Source organism: Peromyscus eremicus, chromosome 17 (genome assembly GCF_949786415.1).
Source record: "Peromyscus eremicus chromosome 17, PerEre_H2_v1, whole genome shotgun sequence".
NCBI classification, from domain to species: Eukaryota; Metazoa; Chordata; class Mammalia; order Rodentia; family Cricetidae; genus Peromyscus; species Peromyscus eremicus.
In genome coordinates, this window is record NC_081433.1 from 50,274,933 (window position 1) to 50,297,534 (window position 22,602).

Sequence of the window (22,602 nt, forward strand, 5' to 3'; positions counted from 1 at the left end):
TGATAAGTGTGGAGTCCAATTAAAAAAATATTTGTTAACACCCCCCTGACAAATTCATTGTGTCCCTAAGTGATCTCTATGTGCCTGCAGTTATTGGAGCATCTCTGTGGGTGCTGTTCTGAGTTTTCATCAATTTGATGAGACTTGTGCCTTTATCTAAGTGCTTTGGATTTGGGATTTTTTTTTTTTTTACTGGAATGTTTGCACTATATGGGGATATCTTGGGCATAGGACCTGTCCTAGTTAGCTTCTGCTGTCAACTTGGCATGGCCTAGAATTACCTGTGTGAGTTTCAGCTGAGGGATTGCCTTCATCGGACCGACCTGTGGGCAGGCCAGGGTGGCATTTTCTTGATTACTGATTGATGCAGGAGGGGGCCCAGCCCACTGTGGGTGGTACCATCCCCTGTGCAAGGCGTCTCAGACTGTATAAGAAAGTTAACTGAGCAGAAGCTGGGGAGCTAGCCGTAAGCAGAAGTGATCTTGATTTCTGCTGTGAGTTCTTGCCCTCGCTTCCCTCAACAATGGACTGGGACCCGGTAGTGAAGGCCAAATAAACCTTTTCCTCCCTAGGTTGCTTTCGGTCATGGTGTCTGTCACAGCAACAGAAAGCACGCTGAGACGGAGACAAGCGAACACGGAATTCATTAATGTTTTCTAAATACCTCATTCATGTCTCCCAAGGAGATTTTTTAGATGGTGCTTTTAGTACACCTGTGTGTTGACTGAGACTTGTCCCATGAGGCGGCAACTATAGGCCTTTGATCAATGTTCAAAGTTTTAGCTTTTAAAGCATTTCAGATTAGACATGCTCAACCTTTATTATAACTATCATATAATCTTTAGGAAGCCTTGATACTTTATAGGAGATATGTATTTCTTCCCTAACATTGCCCTATTTACTTCTTCAGTAGGACCCTGGGTATTTGTAGCCATATAATATATATCTATATCTATATCTATATCTATATCTATATCTATATCTATATCTATATATCTATATCTATATCTATATCTCATAACTCTTAGAACCAGGTTGCTAAATTCTATATCAAACAAATGGATAGAAACAAGAAACTTTTGGGAGTTCAGCTAAGTTTGCATTAGATATATCTGGGAACTAATGACTTCATTAGTCTTTTGACATGAAAATGGCTTTTCTTTCCTCTTCATTGGCCTTTTAAAATGTCTTTCAATTAAGCTTTAGACTTTTCCTCAAAAAGAAAGAAAGAAAATCTGCATGGACTGGTTTCTGACTTCTGCAGTCATCCAATAACACGAGACTCATTCAACTTGGCGATGTATATTAACAACTTAAATGGAAAATTAGGTTTTGTGCTTATTTGTTTGCTTGCTTGTTTCTATTTTTTTTTCTTTCTGTGAAGCTTCCTAGATCTTTCAAGAGATTTCATTGGGAGTAAAAAGGGAAACTGATTAATTCTTGGGATTCACTGTACAGACCAGTCCTGGCCTCAAACTCTTAAAAATCCTCCTACTTCTGCCTCTAACTGCTGGTTCTACAGGCATATGCTACTGTGCCCAGCTATAAAGAAAGAAAAAATTTAAATAATGAATTCTATCTTATTATTCATACTTCTCTTGGCTTTCCCATTAGATCAGATATCTGGCTTTGCCTGCCATGTTTCTCAAACCTTGCCTAAGAAAATGACTACACAGTCATTATTCAATGAATACCTACCTATCCCCTAAGGTAACCATGATGACCTGCCTATTAATATCTTCATTTCAAATCTTAAAGGCTGCTACATAAAGTCACATGTGAATGAAATGTAAGGACTAAAGCAAACATGGAGAATGAGACTTCCAGATGTCAGACCTTAGTAAAAACAGGAAGAAGACAGCCCGTGGCGGCTCCATCGGGTCGGCAGAGATACGAAGTTGGACTGTGAACCTGCAAGAGTAGAGACACATGGATCAGATTCTCAATATATAAATCTCTGAAAAGATAGACCAAAGAAACCTTTCACTATGAGATTCCTCCACTTGAATGAGTCGAGCGTATGAAAGTCTCGTCATCCATCACCCGCCAGCCTGCTCTTACAGCAGAGACATTGTTCAGCTCCCTCATTTCACATCTGTTCCTCTTCTCTCTTCAAAAGGATATTGGAGGTAAGAGTTCCCCGGGTCCTGGGGGAATCTGGGAGCTTTTAAATGCTATTACCAAATGGATTTCTGTGTGTGGGACTTCCACAGGGGTCTGTTTAGAAGTTCTCACAGACACTATATTTTATTTTAAAATACAGTCTGGATTCATTGAATCAAAAAGATAAGCTATTGTCAATGAAGAGCACAGTAAATTATGGGAACATCTACCTATCTAATTTTTCACGTGAGTTCTTTCAATAAAGGAGAATGGGAAATACGAGGGAAAGAAGTGAAACTCATTTACTGATGTGTAAAAAACTCAGAGTCCTGAAAAGTTCATTGACTAGCATCCATCTCAGGGGGAAGTAAAAGGTTCCAGAATTGTGAATGGAAAATAAAAAGCAGTGAATGAAAATTTGTGTGCGGGTATTAAATTGCTTATTTTCAAGTAATCTGGATTTATCTACTTATAAATTGATAGCAATCTGATACCATGTGTCTGAATACACCATGGGACATCACAGTGCTCTGGAGCTGCTACAGCAGTGAGTACAGAGTAAGGTCTACTCGTCCCTGAAAGACTTTTTACTTGTCAAAGGCTTGTCATTTGGGAGGTCTGTGTCTCACTTTTCACTGTCTTTGACATCCAAAGACTATATGGTCACATTTATAGTACTGCTCCATGTCAGACATTGTTTGAAATGTCATATGAAGACCATCTCAGAGACCCTTCAGAACACTGCCGTGAGACTGTTGGCAGGACAATCTCCATTCTGCAGATGAAGAAATTAGGCCCAGAGACGTTTGTTTAAAAGTCCCTTTAGTTAGAGCTGGGATTCGAACCTGGGCACTCTGACTCTCAAGTGTTAAACTTTCCCACTTGTTGTGCCCACCAGGAAGAAATGATGAGCACCTCCACCTCACATCTGCAAACTAGGATGCATTACTCAGTGTTCCTGTAGAAATAAACCACTTGAAATGCACTCTGCACATAATGATTGCGTTTGCATCTATACGCCACTGTATGTTTTTCCGTTCTGTATTTCACAATGAATTCAGCCATGTTAGGAAGGATCTCAGGTTCTCCCCAGCGGAGTCTATAGACTGGAAAGGAGTGGGGCTGATGACTTCTTTCTGCGATCAAGTGTCTAGCACAGTGCTTCCCATCCCAATAAATGCCTGTCAATATTTTATTTTATTTTATTTTATTTTATTTTATTTTTTTTGGTTTTTCGAGACAGGGTTTCTCTGTGTAGCTTTGCGCATTTCCTGGAACTCACTTGGTAGCCCAGGCTGGCCTCGAACTCACAGAGATCCGCCTGTCAATATTTTAAAGTCAAACTCTTGGACAGAAACTGCCCATGGATTTGACCAGAGATAATTTTAGAAATGTCGTTCTGGTTCAGGGGTTTAAAGGAATTATCTATTGTATCTGCCGTTTTGTTGATTCTTCTCAAGTTTATGAACAAAAGTGTCTTTTCTCTACTGATTTCATCTTCTAAATGCTACAAAGTATGTATGGCATGCAGTAGTTACTATAATCCTTCTGGGTAATATTATGGATAATGTTATAGGTAATAAAAACTGATGGAAGGCATGGGAATTCACATGAGACAAATCTCTTCAGTAGGGAGAGATTCACTACCAAGAGTGTCAGGGGAGCCTTCTACAAGTGTTGTAATTAAAGATTTACATCACGTCTATTATTTAGATTTTTTTTTTTTTTACTTAAAAAATAATGTTGACTGTGTTTGCGAAGTAAACTCACTGCAGTTCCTTTCCAGTAGCTGGTCTTCCTTTGGTAAAGCAGTCTTGTACTGATATTAAACCAATATTAAAACAGTAGAGTGAAGGCAAAGAATTGGAATTGTTTTTTTCTGCGCCATACTGTTTAGCCTTCAGAGACAGGAATGGTTCCTGCTGGTGTGTGAACTTTCCTGGTCTCTCCAATAAGCTAATGAGATGAGAACTGGATAAAAAGACAGAGAGTAGGCACACTGGAGGACAGACAGACAGATAGACCTAAGGCAGGTGCCATCATCCTCTCCAAGCTTCCTATGTGACTAGAGCTGTTGAGTTACTGTGTGCTTTTGATTAAATTTTTGTTGTTGTTGTTTGTTTTGGTTTTCATGACAGAATTCCTCTGTGTAACAGCCCTAGCTGTCCTGGAACTCACAAAGATTCACATGCTTCTGCCTCCCAAGTGCTGGGATTAAAGGCGTGCACCACCACCACTTGGAGAGAGTATTCTCAATGAGTTAAAATGAGACCATTAACGGTGGTTTTTTTCTTCCTTTGACTGTGTTTTTACTTAGAAAATGTTACCAGGGAGTGTGTCAGTTAGACTCAAAGTCCTATTCTTCAAACAGAGCAGCCTGCTCATGAACTCAGCTCCTTGGGGGTTCCAGGCACAATTACCTGTTGCACAGGAACAGATAAGGGCTGAATCACAGCCGTGGTCACTCCTGTCTTGGGAGATGAGGTTCCTATGGTCAAGGAAACAGAAGTGGTTTTCTTTTGAGCTCTGGAAAACAGAGAAGCAAGTGTTAGGGTTTTTTTGTTTTTGTTTTTTGTTTCCAAATCAGCAATTGTTTTTAAAAAATAATTTTACAGAAAATCTGGCCTTCTTTTTGTAGACTCAGTCTGCTCCTATTAAAATTTGTTTCAGAAGTTGGAATTCATTAAAACAGATAGCCAAAAAGAGCTGTGTGGTCAGTGCATGGATAGAATGGACTTTAATAAACACACAGATGAAAGGAAAGTAGCCAGAGACAACTCACATGGACAAAGATTTTTAAGGTGTTATCCTTAAAAAAAATCTCAAGAGAAAATGAAGCTCCAGTCTTTATCAGTAGGCAAATATTTGACATCTTTACGGTGAGGGTCCTATATTTAACTCAGTTTTAGTGTTTGTTTTAGGGCTAGCAGCTGTCCTTTGTGCTGGCTTCTAATGTGGCTGGGAATAGCTTGGCATTTTTGTCTTCGTGCTCAGAGTTTCAGTGAAATGGAAAGGAAAAATCTAGAGGAGTCAAGTTCCAGGCTCCTCGTGGCCAAGAGGCTGTGAGGACTTAACTTGAACTCGAACTTGAATCAGGACAGGTAAAGTGTACAACACTATACGTTCCTGTAACATCTGTGACTATCTGATGTGGAATGGACATGACTTTTCAAATTATATATGAGTATTTTATTACTGTAATAGTCTTACAATACAGTACTTGCATTAATGAGTAAGGATCTAGTCAGGGAAATTAGTGTATATATATATATATATATATATATATATATATATATATAACTGTTACGTATTTACTAGCAAATTAAAACACTTGTTAGCACATCTCAGCATTAATGGAGTTTTCTCCCAAACTCAGGTAGACTTGAATATGCTTTTGTAAAATAAAGAAGACAGTAACATTTTACTAGTAACGCACATCTCTATAGGGATAACCAAATTCTGGCCTTTTCAGATATAAGGCTTAACTAGCAAAATATTTTTATATAAAAGAAAATCAATATCTGGCCCAATTAAACGTTTTTGATCCTCATTCACACCTTAGCAGTAGCCTAACTGGTTTTCCTCTCAGTGTGACTGGTCCTGTCATTTACTTACAAATCAGTCCCCTGGCTGTCTCTGAAGCTACCAACAGCACTTGGCTCAATTTTAGCATACTCATGATGAAATACAGACCCCCACCATTTAAATTCATGTGAAGGCAGAAATGGTGTCCCAAATTGCAAACACTTGATCTCTGATGGACATGGCTTGACCCTTCCCATCCCAGCACATTCGGCTTCAAAACCAAGCGGTTGCTACCCTTCCATGTTACAAGGTCCAATGGGGCGACTCAAAGACACTCACTGCGGCATAGCTCCAGCTTTTGATACAAAAGGTAAGCTTTCACTGTCAGAGTCTGTCGAACTGGCTCCTGGGAAGACATTAGAAATCATGACACAGTTAGGATGTGGGTGGCATTAGCTTCTAGAAGAATTCCAGAGTAATGGTCTTCATTTGTAATAGTAACATGCAGTCTTATTTGTGTTACAAATGCACACGAAACTGAGGATGATTCAGTGTCAAATCCCTTTTTACTGTTTCTTCAGAAAATAATCTTTTAAAAGTACTATTAATAGCTTGCTTTAGACCACTGTTCTTGCCATGTCGGGTTTATTATTAGCTTCATTTTTATCACGTTGGCCATCTCAGCCATCCATCCTTTCTCATAGCTAGACAACTAGGAGACAGATGTGAGTGTCTTTGTGGAAAAATGCCCATGGTTTTAAACTTTAACCCTGGGGCATCACAAGCTGTGGGCTGCTGATGTCTTTACCACTCATGAGTCAGACTTGGCTTCCTGACCCTTCATCTGAGTGGGATAGTGGCTTCACTACTGAATTCATAGGCTCCCTGATTTTGGATCACATCCTCCCAAACTCATTTTGTTCCTGAACTAAGGGTCAACTTGTTGTATTTTTAGCTCAAGTTAAACTGTATTTGATTTTTAAAACTAGTTTGTTTTATGTGTGTGTGAGTGTTGTGGAACATGCTGGTGAGTGTGTATTCATGCCCATGAGTGGTGTGTGGAGACCAGAGAGGGATGCTGTGACTTCCTTCTGCAGCCGTCTGCCTTATTGCCTTGAGACAGGGTTTCTCCCTGTCCTGGATGCTCACTGTTTCAGTTAAGCTGGCTGCTCAACCAGTCAGTCCGCTTGTCTCCACCCCTCAAAAGCTCTGCTTTCTGATACAGCCATTTATGGCTTTTTACATGAGTGGTAGGAACTCAAACTCAGGTCCTCATGTCCGTACAGCAACCATTCTTTTCCAGTGAGCCATCTCCCCAGCCCTTGCACTTTAAATATTTATTTTTAATATTTAAATATTTATTTTTATCGTGTGTGTGTGTGTGTGTGTGTGTGTGTGTGTGTGTGTGTTTGTGCGTGCCTGTGCATGTGGAGGTCAGTGGAACTTGCAAAGTTAGATGTCTGTCTTGATCTCGGGGTTGAGTTCATGCCTGAGTGCCAGTGCCTCTGCCAGTGTGCTAAATTATCTCACCAGCCTCAACCTTCAGTGGGTACCTATTGGGTATCATGATATTTTAAACAACAGATTTAAATTTCTGATGTTTCTTTTAGAATAAAATTTTCATTCGGGGTATTCAAATTACCTTACAATACATGCATATGTGACTAAAATAGATTTCATGCATGTGCAGAGTTGCCGAATAATTAATGAAAATATATTTAAAAAATAGTCATGAAGTACAGACTTATGTAAATTGGGTAGGATCAGTGGGCGGCTTCCTCAACACTATTTGATAGATACCTGGCATATGCTATCAACACACATACATTTGTGTACACAGGTAGACAAATGGATTCCTACTCAATGAAGTTTGCACATGGTACCCATCAGTACATATAGAATGTCTATGTATACTCAGTTCTCTTGGATGACTGCTTGAATTCCCTCCCATGCCTCTACTGCAGTAAGTCTCTCAGGTCTCTTGTTGACCTTGAAAACAATCATGCTGAGGTAACTCTGCTGGAATGCTTGTTCTGTTCCCTCCTACTTCTTCAGTGTGGGTGTTCTTCACCTGGCTCCTGAACTGCCACACAGGCCCATGTCTTCCTGTTTCTTTTCCTCACAAATCCACCCTTCTCTTAATGTCAGAATAATTTCTCCTAGCACACACCTTTCCTGTTAAGGCACAAGAAGATGTCTGAGTCTACATGAGAACTCCTTGTATCTGACATGCAACTGATTTCATGATTTCCTTGCCAGAAGTTTTAGCATTTATTATTTGCAAGATCCTGATCCACAGAATTGCATGTACTCTTTGGTGAACAGTACTTAGGGAGCCGGGATGTGGTCCCAAAGAAATTCAGCATACACACACACACACACACACACACACACACACACACACACACACACTTGTAGAGTCCTGTTCTTGTGAGCACACAGATAGAGGAGCAAGAACTAAATACCTTATATGGCAAAACAGGGAAAGGAGAAAGCAGGAGAGGGGTGTGGGCAGCGATAGGAATGGAGTGGGCTTGCACTTCCAAGTAGTGAGCAAGGAAGGCTCCTAAGGATGGAGGGGAGGGAGAGAGCATCTTGCCTTGTCAGGTTTCAATTTCCTTGTTTATCTGCAGTTCTGGACTCACTTTCCTAGGACATACGCTTGCTGTTCTGTCTTGTAAGGTCATCATTTTGCCATCTTCTCTGAATTCTCAGTGCCTGTTGTTCACACCGTGCATAGCACCTAACCTTTCTGCCCGGGGGGCAATCCTCTGAGTACTGAGGTACCAAACTGTGAATATTTAATATTTACTCAGCAGTCAGCTTGGCCTGTAGCATCACTGGATTATTAGACCCCATTAGAACTTCACCGAGAAGTAAGTTATGTCCAATGTATTTGCAGAGGTGGTGACAAGCTGCACTCTTGTTTTGAATTGCCGCCCCCCAACCCCAACCCCGTGACCTTCTAGGCTGTGCATATCTGAGTTCCTCAGAGTGCTTATTTCCATGCTAGCCAAGGGCTGGCCTTTAGCCTCTGCTGGAATGAGTACATGCGGTTAGGGAATTGCAAGGCTTGTTTGGGGACAGGGAGTGGAGAGTGTGTGGAGCTGGACAAGGAGCAGTTGAGACCAGTTCGATTCATAGATTCATAGGGCAGGTTTCCAGGCTAGAGCTGAAGGCCTGGAGTTTGTTGACGGGACACTGTGGGTGGTGATGACTGAGGGTGGTGACAGGACAGGATTGCAGGATTAGCTGCTGGGGAGGGGAGGTTGCATAGAAAAAAAAAAAAACAGGCAAAGTACCTGGAAGCCCGGAAGCAGGCTTTAGAGGAGGAGGAAGCTTTCTCTGGGATGCGGAGGTGGGCGGGGCTAAGCAGGGGAGTCCCCAGGAACTACCAAGAAAGGCTGTTATCAGTGTGGGCAGGGCCATTCTGAGATAGCAGCTTAATTGGATCATAAAATTGACTGTGAGGGAACAAAGTCCTGCGGATATGGTCCCAGGCTGTCTCAGAAATATGCTCAGAAATATGGGGAGAGAAGCGGCTATTCTCACCTGACTCCAAACATTCCTAGCGTGTAAGAAATATCATACTTCTCCTCTGACGATTTCTATTCTAAGTCATTCTTGTTTAAAAAAATTTGTGCGTGTAAGGGGGCACAAATGTCATAGCACACATGTGTAGGTCAGTGGGCAACTCTATAGAGTCAGTTCTCTCCATCCACTCTCTTACGTAGGCTCTGGGGATTGAACTCATATTGCCAGCCTTTTGTGGTAAGCGCCTTCACCTGCTGTGTCATGTTGCTGGCCCTCCTTAAAAAAATCATTCTTCCTGTATGTGGTGGCTTACGCCTCTATTTACAGCCCTTGGGAGACTGAGGCAGGAGGATAACCTTGAATTTAAGGTTAATCTGGACTACTTAAGGAACTGAGTCCCAGACTAGCTTCAACTAGTCTGACCCTGTCTGAACAACCACCACCACCACCACCACCACCACCACCACCACCACCTTACAGAAGGAACAAGAACAAAAGACTTATTCTAGGAGCCAGGCATTGTGATATGGGACTGAATTTGTATCCTAGAAGAGGAGGATTCTAGTGAGTTTAAGGCCAGCCTGGACTACTAAAGAAATCTTGTCTTAAACAAAACAAAGACAGACAGACAGACAGACAGACTTCCTTGGACTGTGCTACAGCACAGCTGCAGAGCTCCTGACTAGCACATGGAAGACCCTGGCTTTGATCATCTGAGAAAGAGTTAAAAGGTAAAAACATGAGTGTCTCTGGAGTGTTTTCTGCACCTGTCCAGCCCTTGTGGAATGCCAATGTCACCTTGTGTCTCAGGTGTCAAAGCAGCTGGGGCAGGCTGTAACAGACCAAATCCTCACCTGAGGGCAGGCAGTTCCTCCCTCCCCACTGAACCTCCCTCCCACTGAATGTCTGCTCCTGTGTGCTACTTGCTGATCAGAAAAGAGGGGTGTTGATGACATGGGTAGATGCTTGGGAACAATAATTTAAACTACAAACAAACAAACAAACCAGGTGCCAAAGGCTATTTAAAGTAGAGGGCACACACAGGAAAAAGATAAGAAATGGCAATATACTAAAAGTGACCATTGGGTTGATGGTACAGTGTGTGCTTAGCATGCCGGAAACCCTGGCTTCAGTTCCCAGCAACACATACACACAGAGAAAAGTCACAGGGCTATCTTAGTCAGGCTATGCATGATTTTATTTTTTTTATGTGTGTATATGTGTGTGTGTGTGTGTGTGTGTGTGTGTGTGTGTGCACGCATGCACGCTTTAGTTTTTTTTTTTTAAAGGAAAATACTATTTTTGTGATGATCTTCAGAACAGCCGGCATCGCATGCCAGGCACCACTCCAGGATCAACTCTGTCGATCCTGATAATGATCTAATTTCGATGCACTCAGCCACTGTTAAAGGTAGAGCAATCCACTGGCTTTTCATAAAATGTTAGAAAAAAATCATTTTAAAATATGTAATATATTTTTGGTTGTGAGCCTAGTCTTTAATGGCTGAGCCATCTTTCTGGTCCTCAAAAGAACAATATTCAACTTCATATGGAAAAACAAAAAAACCCAGGATAGCTAAAATAATCCTGTATGATAAAGGAACTTCTGGAGGTATCACTATCCCTGACTTCAAGCTCTACTATAGAGCTATAGTAATAAAAACAGCTTGGTACTGGCATAAAAACAGACAGGTAGATCAATGGAATTGAATTGAAGACCCTGATGTAAATCCACACACCTTTGAACACCTGATTTTTGACAAAGAAGCCAAAATTATATAATGGAAAAAAGAAAGCATCTTCAACAAATGGTACTGGCATAACTGGATGTTCAAATGTAGAGGAATACATATAGGTCCATATCTATCACCCTGCACAAAACTCAAGTCTAAGTGGATCAAAGACCTCAACATAAATCTAGTTACACTGAACCTGATAGAAGAGAAAGTAGGAAATAGCCTTGAATGCACTGGTACAGGAGACAATTTCCTGAATATAACACCAATAGCACAGATAGGGAGATAGACAATTAATAATTGGGACCTCCTGAAACTGAGAAGCTTCCGTAAGGCAAGAACACGGTCAATAAAACAAAAGGTAGCCTACAGAATAGGAAAAGATCTTCAGCAACCTCACATCTGACAGAGGGCTGATCTTCAAAATACATAAAGAACTCAAGAAACTAGACATCAAAATACCAAATAATCCAATTAAAAATGGGGTACAGATTTAAACAGAGAATTCTCAACAGAAGAATCTCTCAAATGGCCAAGATACACCTAAAAAAAATTGTTCAATATCCTTACTATCAGGGAAATGAAAATCAAAAGGACTCTGAGATACCCTCTTAACCTATCAGAATAGTTAAGATAAAAAATGCTCCGGGCGGTGGTGGCGCACGCCTTTAATCCCAGCACTCGGGAGGCAGAGCCAGGTGGATCTCTGTGAGTTCGAGGCCAGCCTGGGCTACCAAGTGAGTTCCAGGAAAGGCACAAAGCTACACAGAGAAACCCTGTCTCGAAACCCCCCCCAAAAAAAAATGCTAATGACAGCCTATGTTGGAGAGGATGTGGAGTAAGGGGAACACTCCTCCACTGCTGGTGGGAGTGCAAACTTGTACAGCCACTTTGGAAACCAGTATGGTGGTTTCTCAGAAAACTGGGAATCAATCTACCTCAAAATCCGGCTATACCACTCTTGGGCATATACCCAAAGGATGCTCAGTCATACCACAAGGACACTTACTCAACTATGTTCATAGCAGCATTGTTCGTAATAGCCAGAACCTGGAAACAACCTAGATGCCCCTTAATGGAAGAATGAATAAAGAAAATGTGGCACATATATACAACAGAGTACTACTCAGCTGTAAAAAACAATGACATCTTGAAATTTGTAGGCAAATGGATGGAACTAGAAAAAAAATTATCCTGAGTAAGGTAACCTAGACTCAGAAAGACAAACATGGTATGTACTCACTGGTAAGTGGGTATTAGATGTAAAGCAAAGGATAACCAGGCTTTACAATCCACAATCCCAGAGAAGCTAGCTAACAAGGAGGATCCTAAGAGGTATACATGGATTTCCCTGGGAAGGGGAAATAGATGAGATATCCTAGGTAAACTGGGGTTGGGGAGAGGGGAAGGTGGAGGGGAGGAAGTGGAGGAATGGGAACATGAGGGATTGGGTTGGTTGAGCTGGGGGCTGGATGGAGGAGGAGAGATATCTTGATAGAGGGGGCCATTTTGGGGTTAGGGAGAAACCTGGTGCCAGGGAAACTCCCAGGAATCCACAAGGATGACCCAGCCAAGACTCCTATCAGTAGTGGAGAGGGTGCCTGAACTGGCCTTCCCCTGTAATCAGATTGGTGACTACCCTAATTATTATCATAGAATCTTCATCCAGTAACTGGTGGAAGCAGGTGCAGAGATTCACAGCCAAGCACTGGGCTGAGCTCCAGGAGTCCAGTTGAAGAGAGGGAGGAGGGATTGTATGAGTAAGGGGGGGGGTCAAGATCATGATGGGGAAACCACAGAGACAGCTGACTTGAGCTCGTGGGAGCTCCCAGACTCTGGACCGACAGCTAGGGAGCCTGCATGGGACTGACCTCTGTATATGGATAACAGTTGCGTAGCTTGGTCTCTAGCAGTGGGATCAGAACCTGACCCTGTCACTTGAGCTGGCTTTTTTGGAACCTATTTCCCAGGCTGAAATGCCTCACCCAGCCTTGGTGCAGGGGGAGGAGCTTGATCCTGCCTCAACTTAATATGCCATGCTTTGTTGACACCCCTGGGAGGGCCCCTTTCTGAATGGAGGAGTGGGTGGGAGGGGGGTTAGACAGAAGGTGTGGGGAGGGAACTGGAAGAGAGGAGGGAGGGGAAACTGGTTGGTATGTAAAATAGATGAAAAAATTTAATAGGAAATATTTTAAAAATCAATAAAAATTCTAATTAAAAAAATCTAGCAGAAGGAATATGTGCTTGGAAATCCATTTGATGTCAGACACTGGTACACCACAGAGGTCTGTCTGGCATTTGGGGCCTGACCTCTTGGGAGCAGAAGGAACTTTTGCCCACGCAACATCATGGCTTATTTCCAAATCTCACTCACCTGGTTACTCAGCATGGAGTGAATACAGACTCATTTCAAGCGATACCTGCCTCCTTGCCTCTTTCTTCTGCATTCCGGTTCAGCCTCTCTGGCTGCGATGCTCACTTCCTGTCCTCTCCTCCAGATTCACATCCTTCATGTCCACAAGGTCTAGTTCAAGCCAGTTTCCTTTGTACCAGTTTTCAGAGCCCCCACCCTACCTCCTTCTAGAATTCTTAAAGCTATACCAGTCCCTATAATTCATTTGACAGGTAGGAGGGGAGAGTGGTGGAAAGTTGGGGTGAATTTATTTCACTTGTTGTTTATTTTTCCTATTTACATATTCTTGAGACTATTCCTTTACTATCTAGCCCAGGAGGGGCACCTCTTTCCCCATCCTGTACACATGTGAGCCACATTCTCCTCTCACTTAAAGACTTTATATCTTAATCTCCCTCTCTTCTGCATAATCTAATTCCCCCGCCCCACACCATGTCTTTTCATCAGCATATAAACATATTCCAGTAACTCCTGCCTGAAAACAGACTGCAAACAAACCATCCTTATGACCTCATACCCTTTTCCAGATACTGCCTGTTAATATTCTGATCCGCCCCTTGAAGTCCTACCTCTTGGGGCTGCCCTGTGTCCTGATGTAGAAGCCTCTTCTTAAGGAAAAATTCTGTCCCTTCCTTTCTCTCTCCACTCCCATGAGGTGTGCATCCCTTGAAGCCCCTTCTCTCTTCTCTCCCTCTTTCCTATCTTCTCTCCATCTCTCTATTACAATAAACCATATCCGTGTGGATGTAGTATCCACCCGCTGCTCCGCCGCCATGCCCCCATAGAGTGGGTTGCCTGCCAGCCTGCCAGTATGTTTCCCTGCACATGTGGGATACCCTCGGGGTCCCCACATAATATATCATAACACTGCCAGCTTCTGTTGGTGACTTGGCAAAACTTCCCAAATGACCATCTAATATCTGCTACCAATTCCATAGTTTGCAAACTTTCTTGTAACTCCTTCAACTCTTGACACCCTGCCCCCCAATTCCCTCTTGCTACAATCACCAACCATGCCCAGCATTGCCGAAGTCAGTAGTTTGCTCCTTAACCTCATCTGACCTCTCATCAGAATGGACATTGCTGACAAGCTCCCCCTTCCTGAAGCCGCTTCCTTTTGCCCAGGTGATGGTTGGTTTGAACTGTCAACCTGATACAATGTATCATGGAAGACAGTGGGAGACTGCTTAAATTAGATTGGTCTGTGAGCATCTGTGAGCATGTCCATGGGGGATTGTCTTGATTATGCTGATAGATGTGGCAAGACCCAGCCCACTGTGGACAGCACTATTCCCTAGGCAGGGGATCTTAGACTCTCTAAGTGTAAAGGGCAAATTAAACAACATGAAGCTTGCAAGCCTTCATTTTTCTCTGCTCTTGACTATGGATGTCATGTGCCTAGCTGCTTCAAGTTCTGGCCACCTTGACTTTCTGGAAATAATGGACCCAAACCTGGAAGTTTGAGCTAAAACAAACCCTTTCACTTCTAAGTTGCATTTGTCCCCATCACCCAGCTGATGATGTCTAGGTACCTTGGATATTTTTGGTTCCTTCTGCCCTCCTGGTCTTCCCCACCCAGGGCGTTTGCATGTGTTCTCTCTGCCTGGAACTTTTCCTAGTTTTTTCCTGCTCTTCTCTCTTGGTTTTAGGTCAAACGTCACCTCTCCCTAGTGGCTTTCCACCCACCCAGCTTTCTTTATTTCCTTCATAGACTTGCCAGGTCTTGGATTTTTAAGTTTTTTTGGGTCCTCCCCCTCCTCTCCCTCCTCCTCCTCCTCCTCCTCCTCCTCCTCCTCCTCCTCCTCCATTCTTTTGGCATGTGAGCTTCAGAATGGCTGTGTTCACTAATGTGAGCTTCGGGTTGGGACCAGTGTATGTTTCATAGCAGTTATTAAACATACATGTGAGGATGGCCAAGAACGGTTCACTGTGTCCTGAAAAATGCTGTAAGAGCAGAGCAAGGCAAGGATCATAGCAGCCTCAGGGATAATAAGAATTTCTTCTTCCTTTTCTTCTGAAGAAGAGGCAGATTGCCTGAGTTTGAATCTTTGACTCACAGATGAGCATGGAAGCACACACACACACACACACACACACAAACACACACACACACGATCATTATTTAACCTCTTAAATTTGTTTCAGCTCCCCACCCATAATCTTACTTATTATTACGTCATTCCTATTGCTATTACTATCGCATGTGCTCGCGCACACCCATGACGGCACATGTACCATAGCACGCGTGTGGAGGCCAGGGGAAAACTCTTGGGAGTTCCTTCTTTTCGGCCACGTGGATCCCAAAATCAGGTTGTCAGGCTTGACAGCAAGTGGCCCTTTGGATTCTGCTGTCCTGTGGGCCCAATCAATGGCATTTAGACAATTTCTAACTAGTAGGTTTTGGAACATTCAGAAAAGATTTTTGTTGATATTTAAAGCTCTGCAGAAGCTCTTTGCTTCTGGTAGACCTCTAGTGGCTCCTTGCTGATGTAGAATTGGCGATGTGTTTGAGCAAGGCCTACATGTAATCAGTGCTGGAATTAGTGAATGCAAACATTGCTTACTGGGACTCTCTCTCAGTGAGACTAGGAATGTGTCTGAGCTTGACTCCCATTTCAAGCCATTGCTCTCGGGGATTAATATACACTTAAATTTTTCACTTAAAACTTTAATATTTATTCATATTTAACAAGGTCAATGTTAGCCAGTTTCTGTAGTGGTTTATGTTATTCTTAGGAAGATGAATCTTATTTGCTCCTTCTCTTGCTTTGCCCAGCTCTTTTATCCTCCCTTAAAGGTATCTAAGGTCACATACTATCAAGACCCACAAAAACTGATGACCAGAGGCTTAAGAGAATTTAATGAGTATAATGGGAAGACTGTACATAGGAAAAAAATTCCCATTTGTTTCTAGCAAGCCTCCAAGCAAATGAGGTGTTGCATTTTAAGGTGTCATAATCTGCAAGCAAGTTTCTTTCAGTCACCCTCACTGTGTTCTAAAATGCTACAAGACGTTCACTATAGACCTGCTCATTAGTGACATTTACTAATAACTCATTATGAGATGAGACTTCTCTTTGCCATTGATTTTTCATGTATGAAGCACTTGAAAATATTTACCAGTGTGGTGGAGTGGTTAAGAACATGCACTTTAAATTGGAGGAGCCCTCTCAACCTTTCTGGGTCTGTTTCTCATTTGCAAAATGGAAATCAGAGAAACGCCTCAAAGGAATGACAGAGAGGCTTAAAGAGATTTATCTGCATGCCTGTGTGTGTGTGCATATGTGTGTGAATGTGCGTGTGCGTGTGCGTGCGTGCGTGCGTGCGTGCGTGCGTGCGTGTGTGTGTGTGTGTGTGCTTTACAAGTGCGTACAGGTAATTGGCATTGGCCGTGGACTGTTTGCTTTCCTTAAGAGGACAAGGTTGCTAGAGGTTCCTGAAAACCCTTATACAAGGTGGAAAGTCCTTTCAAAAGCAAAGGTACCAGTTTTCAGTCAGCCACACTTGTTACTTTTCAAACTCCTTTGCTAGCTCTTGAAGGTGCTCTAGACAAGAGTTCAGACCGCATTTTCTTTTGCTTTGGCAATGAAGAAGTATAACGTAATAAGACAAAATACCTGATAACTGAAGGTTAACATAGCAGAGGCCTCTAGTGTTTTCGTGCTTGTTTGAAATTTTAGCTATTGTTTTAAGAAGCAGTTGATTTATGAGATAGCCATGACATGGTAGATTAAAAAGCAATCTGAGAAGTGTGGTGTAAAGCACCTCTGATTACTTAAAACTATTGGTACTGATCCAGAAATAGTTATATTACCTAAACTATGATACTTTGGTAACCAAGTTTTCCAATTTAACAAGGCTTGGTCTTGTTAAAACAATGATTAATGAATGAATAATAGAAGTATTCCATTCTCTGATCTAAAGTTAATACCAGTGTATAAGATTTTCTACTCAGCTTCATATATATATGAAGATAATACACACACACACACACACATAAGATAATGTCTCATGGAGTCTAAGCTGGCCTTAAACTCCGCTCTTCCTGACTCCACCTCCCAAGTGCTGGATTTACAGGTACCACCGTGTCCAGGCTCAGCTCTTGAAAGTCTTAAATAGCAAAAGGAATGAAGAAGAAACAAGGAAGAGGAAAGAAGCGGGTTGAAATACTCATCCATCTGTTAATTTTCCTCAGGATCTCAGCATCCAAACTCCTTCCAGCTGATGAACCCTGAAGCTGGTAAAAGGTAAAACCAGATTGGGACTATTTCACAGCAAGATTGGAATTAGCCCAGGAATAAAGGCATGTCTGTGAGTTACTGAAAGTGGAATGTGTGATCCTTTTGTGATAGAGTGTCTTAGGCTCTTCCAGGTTGGCTACAAGCTCCATTTTGAGGCAAAGAATAAGAGTCAGTTCTGTCTATGGTCCTTGTGAAGGCTACATTGTAGGGGAAAGTTTGAGTCTAATTATATGGCTGTGAATATAATTATATAAAAAGTATATATATACATATATATATATACTTTTATAACTGTTAATTTTTAAAATGACTAAATGTAAAAAGAAATAGTAGGCTAAATTTTCCAGACAATTTTGATTTTTTTCAAAGTAAAGTAAGATGTATATATACACTGGGCAGGGGTAGGTGTGGGTGGTGGCAAAGGAGTCACGAAATAAAAATGAATGGCAAGAATAAAAAAAAGAAAGAAGTATTCCATTCTCTCAAACTGCTCTTACAGCATTAGTTTTTGAAATTATCCTCACCAATTCATTCAAGTTCGTGGTTAATTAGTGGAAATAAGGGAGTCTTAACAACCACAACAACAAAAGCACAATGCTCAAATTTAGTAAAAATGAAAACATTTCAGAATACTCATCACTTCTAATCCCCATGAGTAAGTAACTCCCTAAATCTTTTATAACTTTGGATGATACAGTGTTTTAATTACAATTTCATACTTCATTTACTTGAGAGAAAAACTAAACTGTGTGCTTCATATTGTAAATAAATTCAAGTTAAATGTGGCGGAGATAAAAAGGAACAAGTTGATGCACGCCTGGGTGTCAGAACGGTTCAAGGCAGAGTTCAGTGGACTCCCAGATTTGTTCAGGAGAAATGAGGTTTGACCCACACCACCACAGCACTGTTTGCACTGGAAAGTTCTCTTCACAGGACTGCAGGGAGGCCTGGAGGACAGCCAGAAGACCATTCACACCTCACCCCTCCACGCCCTCCTTACCTTCAATGAACACCTCTGCGGACGTGGTGTCTGAGCCGTTGGGGTTTGTTGCCAGACACGTGTAGCGACCTGTGTCGTCCTCAAAGGCCTCAGCAATGACCAAGGTGTGCAGCTCCTCTCCGTCGCCTCGGATCTGAATGTCAGGACTGTTGTACAGCTCCTTTCCCTCACAGAACCATCTGCAGGACAGAGACGAACAGGGATGTCAGTGCAATGGGTGAGGCATACAGTAAAGCAGAGGCTGGACGCTGAGCAAGGCTCATGCTAGGCCAGAGGATGTGTGCTTGGTAAAAGTTCTGTGTCAGTGTTCCTCATGGAAACTGAACCTGGACTGTGAAATTAAAGACTAGACGCACCTACCCCACGAAAATTTTCTTTGTAAAGCATCTTGCACATTTTAGTAACCTTAAAATAAATGACCTCGTCGAACTTGCAAAGACTGGTTTGATTACAAAATTAAGGAACTAAAACTCAAAGTGAGCCGGGCGGTGGTGGTGCATGCCTTTAATCCCAGCACTCGAGAGGCAGAGCCAGGCGGACTTCTGTGAGTTCGAGGCCAGCCTGGGCTACCAAGTGAGTTCCAGGAAAAGGTGCAAAGCTACACAGAGAAACCTTGTCTCTAAAAAACAAAAAACAAAAAACAAAACAAAACAAAAAACCCCCCAAAAAAACCTCAAAGTGTCTTATAACACATTTTATATATAATGTAGGACTTCCATGATCATTACAATTTTACCTATTATTCTTTCTTTTTTTTTTTTTTTGGTTTTTCGAGACAGGGTTTCTCTGTGTAGCTTTGCGCCTTTCCTGGGACTCACTTGGTAGCCCAGGCTGGCCTCGAACTCACAGAGATCCGCCTGGCTCTGCCTCCCGAGTGCTGGGATTAAAGGCGTGTGCCACCACCGCCCGGCTTACCTATTATTCTTGTGTAAGGAAGAACATAAAAGGAATATAAACTTTACGCTCAAACTATCTGCAATGCTCAGGAAACACGGCCATTAAAGCAATGTCTATTGATCAGCAAGACTTCTGAGCAGTGAGCAGTACAGGATCAAATGCCTTGGCGTTCCTGATATTTATAACAGTTTCTAGCTGACTGCTTCGCTCTCCAAGATGGAGAGAGAGGGAGCAACTGAGCTGTAAATTGTCCTTGCTAGTTAACACTTTCCTTTCCCTAAGGGCCAGGACGTTGTGGCAGGAGTCTGGAGCTGACAGACAGAGGTTCCTTTGCATGGTCTTTCTTCTATTTCCCCAGCTCCTCAAACTCCAACAGCAAGCTGCTGCTTTCACAGAAAACAAAACAAACAAAAGAACAAATACCTTCCCCTCAAACCTGCTAGTGTGATGCGTTCTTAAAGAAACATGGGAACATGCTTGTTTAAAGTAAGAAGCCTGGAGATTCTGGAAGTATATTTTCAGTTCAGCTCTTAATAATGCTAAGAAATTTGTTCGGAGTCTGATTGTCTGTAAAAGTCTCTGGGCTTGGTGTCCTTTTGTGAAAATATGACAACACTAGGGACTAATTTTTTATCTGGAGTTATGGGGTGTAGGTTCATATTTAATTTGAAAACAAAGTTAGTGAAGCAAAGGCCTTGCTAATTCTCAGAGCACTAGCCCCAGAAGCCATATTAAAAACCACATGCCACTACTTACAAGAGAACAGCGATGACGTCGGGAATTAAAAAATACAACATAATGAGCCACCACCATGCACCGTTTCATATAGTGTGGCTCATATCATTTTGGGGCAGTCTTTCGTAATTCTGGGGCACTGTGTGATTTTTTTTCCTGTTTGCATAAAGTCTTAGCGAGCCATCCTACCTAAAGCCTTGTCACGTCCCTTTTCTTCTCTCTTTTCACAGATGTGGTCCAGCTTGCTACCAACTAGCGCTAAGCGTGGTGTTGGCTTTCATTGATTACTTTAGCTCTCTGTTTCTGATACAGGATAAATTAACTCTGTGTCTGTCATCAGACTAAGGCTCCTGAATTTCTTCCACCTGTCATGCCTTGAACCTCAAGTCTGTCCTTGATGACTTCCTAGTGACTCTGCCTTAGTTTTGCTTTCTATCATTCTTTTTATGATCAACTTCTGCTTCTGTCAAATATTCCAGAGGCTCACTACTACATAGCCCTCAAGGGTTACCCTCCTACTGTTTTAACCCTTCCCTTCCCTTCTTTGGAATTCTTTTCTGATCCTCTGCATTAATCCTTGTTACAAACAACCCCTCCCAGGCCAAGACAAAGGCTCGCTGAGCAGACAAAGCTTCAACCCAACACAGAACTACTGAGTGTTGTCTATGAGAAAAGCATGGAATCATGCTTGGTCAGCTCTGAAACTAATTGTGGACTTTGTGTATCTTTTCTGGTATTAGATGGTTTTGGCTTCTAGGAAAAAGATAGGAACCCACCGTTAAGTGAAAATGAAAAGTGAAAGGGTACGGGGAGGAAGGAGAAGAAGAAGAAGAAGGAGAAGGAGAAGGAGAAGGAGAAGGAGAAGGAGAAGGAGAAGGAGAAGGAGAAGGAGAAGGAGAAGGAGAAGGAGAAGGAGAAGGAGAAGGAGAAGAAGAAGAAGAAGAAGAAGAAGAAGAAGAAGAAGAAGAAGAAGAAGAAGAAGTTGATGTCCATGGGGTGGATGTACCTCAATGGGAGCCTTTGCCAGCCACACGAGTGTGTGTAGGACCTCACCCTCTAACTCCACCAATTTACAGCCTGCAATCCCATTTTTGCCACGGTTGTCAGCAAATTCTGCCTTTTACACTTTAGAGTTGGCTGAGAGGGAAAAATCAAAAGAAGAATAATATTGTGTGACAGTGAAAATTACAATAACCTCAAACTTTGGAGTCAATAAAGTTCTTTTTTTTTTTTTTTTTTCAAAGTGTACCACACTCATTCATTTATCCATTGTCTCGTGGCTGCTTCTGTTTTACGATGGTGGAGTCGGGAAGGAGTTGCAATGTACTGTGCAGTGCTGAAACCCACTCTCTCTACTTTCTAGGAAAAGTTTACTGGAGCCTGTTTTTTCCCGCACTGTAGACCTCACAGAATGCTGACCCTCTTCCTAAGTCTACTCCATCACTGAGGATCCCTGAGTGCTTCATGTGACTATAACCTTTACGTCTGGATCTAATATACCCTGGTCATGCTAACTTGTATCAACAAGTCCCAATTCTCCATCCTAAGGCCACTGGGCTTCCCATCTCTGGTCTCTTGCAAGTAGGCACATTCAGAGTTCTTTTGTTTTTCCCATCCGTCCTTAAAAACTTTTAATATCACTTAACTTATTTGACAATTGATCATTACTCCTTTCGAAAAGATTTACTTTATTTTATTTTATTTTTTTTTTTTGCCTGCATGTATGTATGTGTACCACGTGCATGCTGGGTGTATATCGTGGCCAGAAGAGGATGTCAGATTCCCTGGAACTGGAGTTATGGATGGTTGCAAGGCACCATGTGGTGCTGGGAATTGAACCTGTGTCCTTTGCAATAACAACAAATGCTCTAAACCACTGAGACATCTCTGCAGCCCCACTTACTACTACTTTTTTTTTATCTTCTGTATTATTTTCTTCTATCATTATTCAATGTCTAATGTATTTATATCTTGTTTCTCTACCTAGAAAATGGACTACTTTTTTAATTAGCATGAAATAATGGGTTTTATTGTGATAATTTCATATATACATTATAACACATTTTGACCATATCTCCCCCTCTCTTCTTCCCTCAAAATTCTTCCATATGCCCTCTTTGCTTCCTCTATCTGATTTTTTTTTTTTTTTGAGATAAGGTCTCACTCTACTGTCCAGGCAGGCCTAGAACTTACAGTGATCTTCCTGCCTCAGCCTCCTGCATGTGCTAGGATTAAAGGACTAAGTCACCAGGCCTGGATTCACTTCTTTTCTCTCCCAGTCCTTAGCCACCTTATATGAACTACTTCTTGATTGCAAAATAAAATAGATTTAGAGCAATTTCTTATTGACCATAGCGTGTAGCACAGAGCTAGAGTGTAGCTGTCACACGTGACTCCATGCTCACTCAGCCTGTGAGG

General features: G+C 42.1%; 1 protein-coding gene across 1 annotated transcript in view; it reads right to left on the bottom strand.

Moving 5' to 3' along the window:
• The window catches only part of Palld (palladin, cytoskeletal associated protein), a 387,847-nt gene that overhangs the window by 210,757 nt on the left and 154,488 nt on the right, over nucleotides 1–22,602 (bottom strand). The window contains exons 2-5 of the mRNA XM_059245052.1: nucleotides 18,553–18,731; nucleotides 5,968–6,034; nucleotides 4,524–4,629; nucleotides 1,837–1,911 (exon numbers count right to left, since the gene is read on the bottom strand). Coding sequence (XP_059101035.1) covers nucleotides 1,837–1,911; nucleotides 4,524–4,629; nucleotides 5,968–6,034; nucleotides 18,553–18,731 — 427 coding nt within the window. The remainder of the gene's footprint in view (nucleotides 1–1,836; nucleotides 1,912–4,523; nucleotides 4,630–5,967; nucleotides 6,035–18,552; nucleotides 18,732–22,602) is intronic.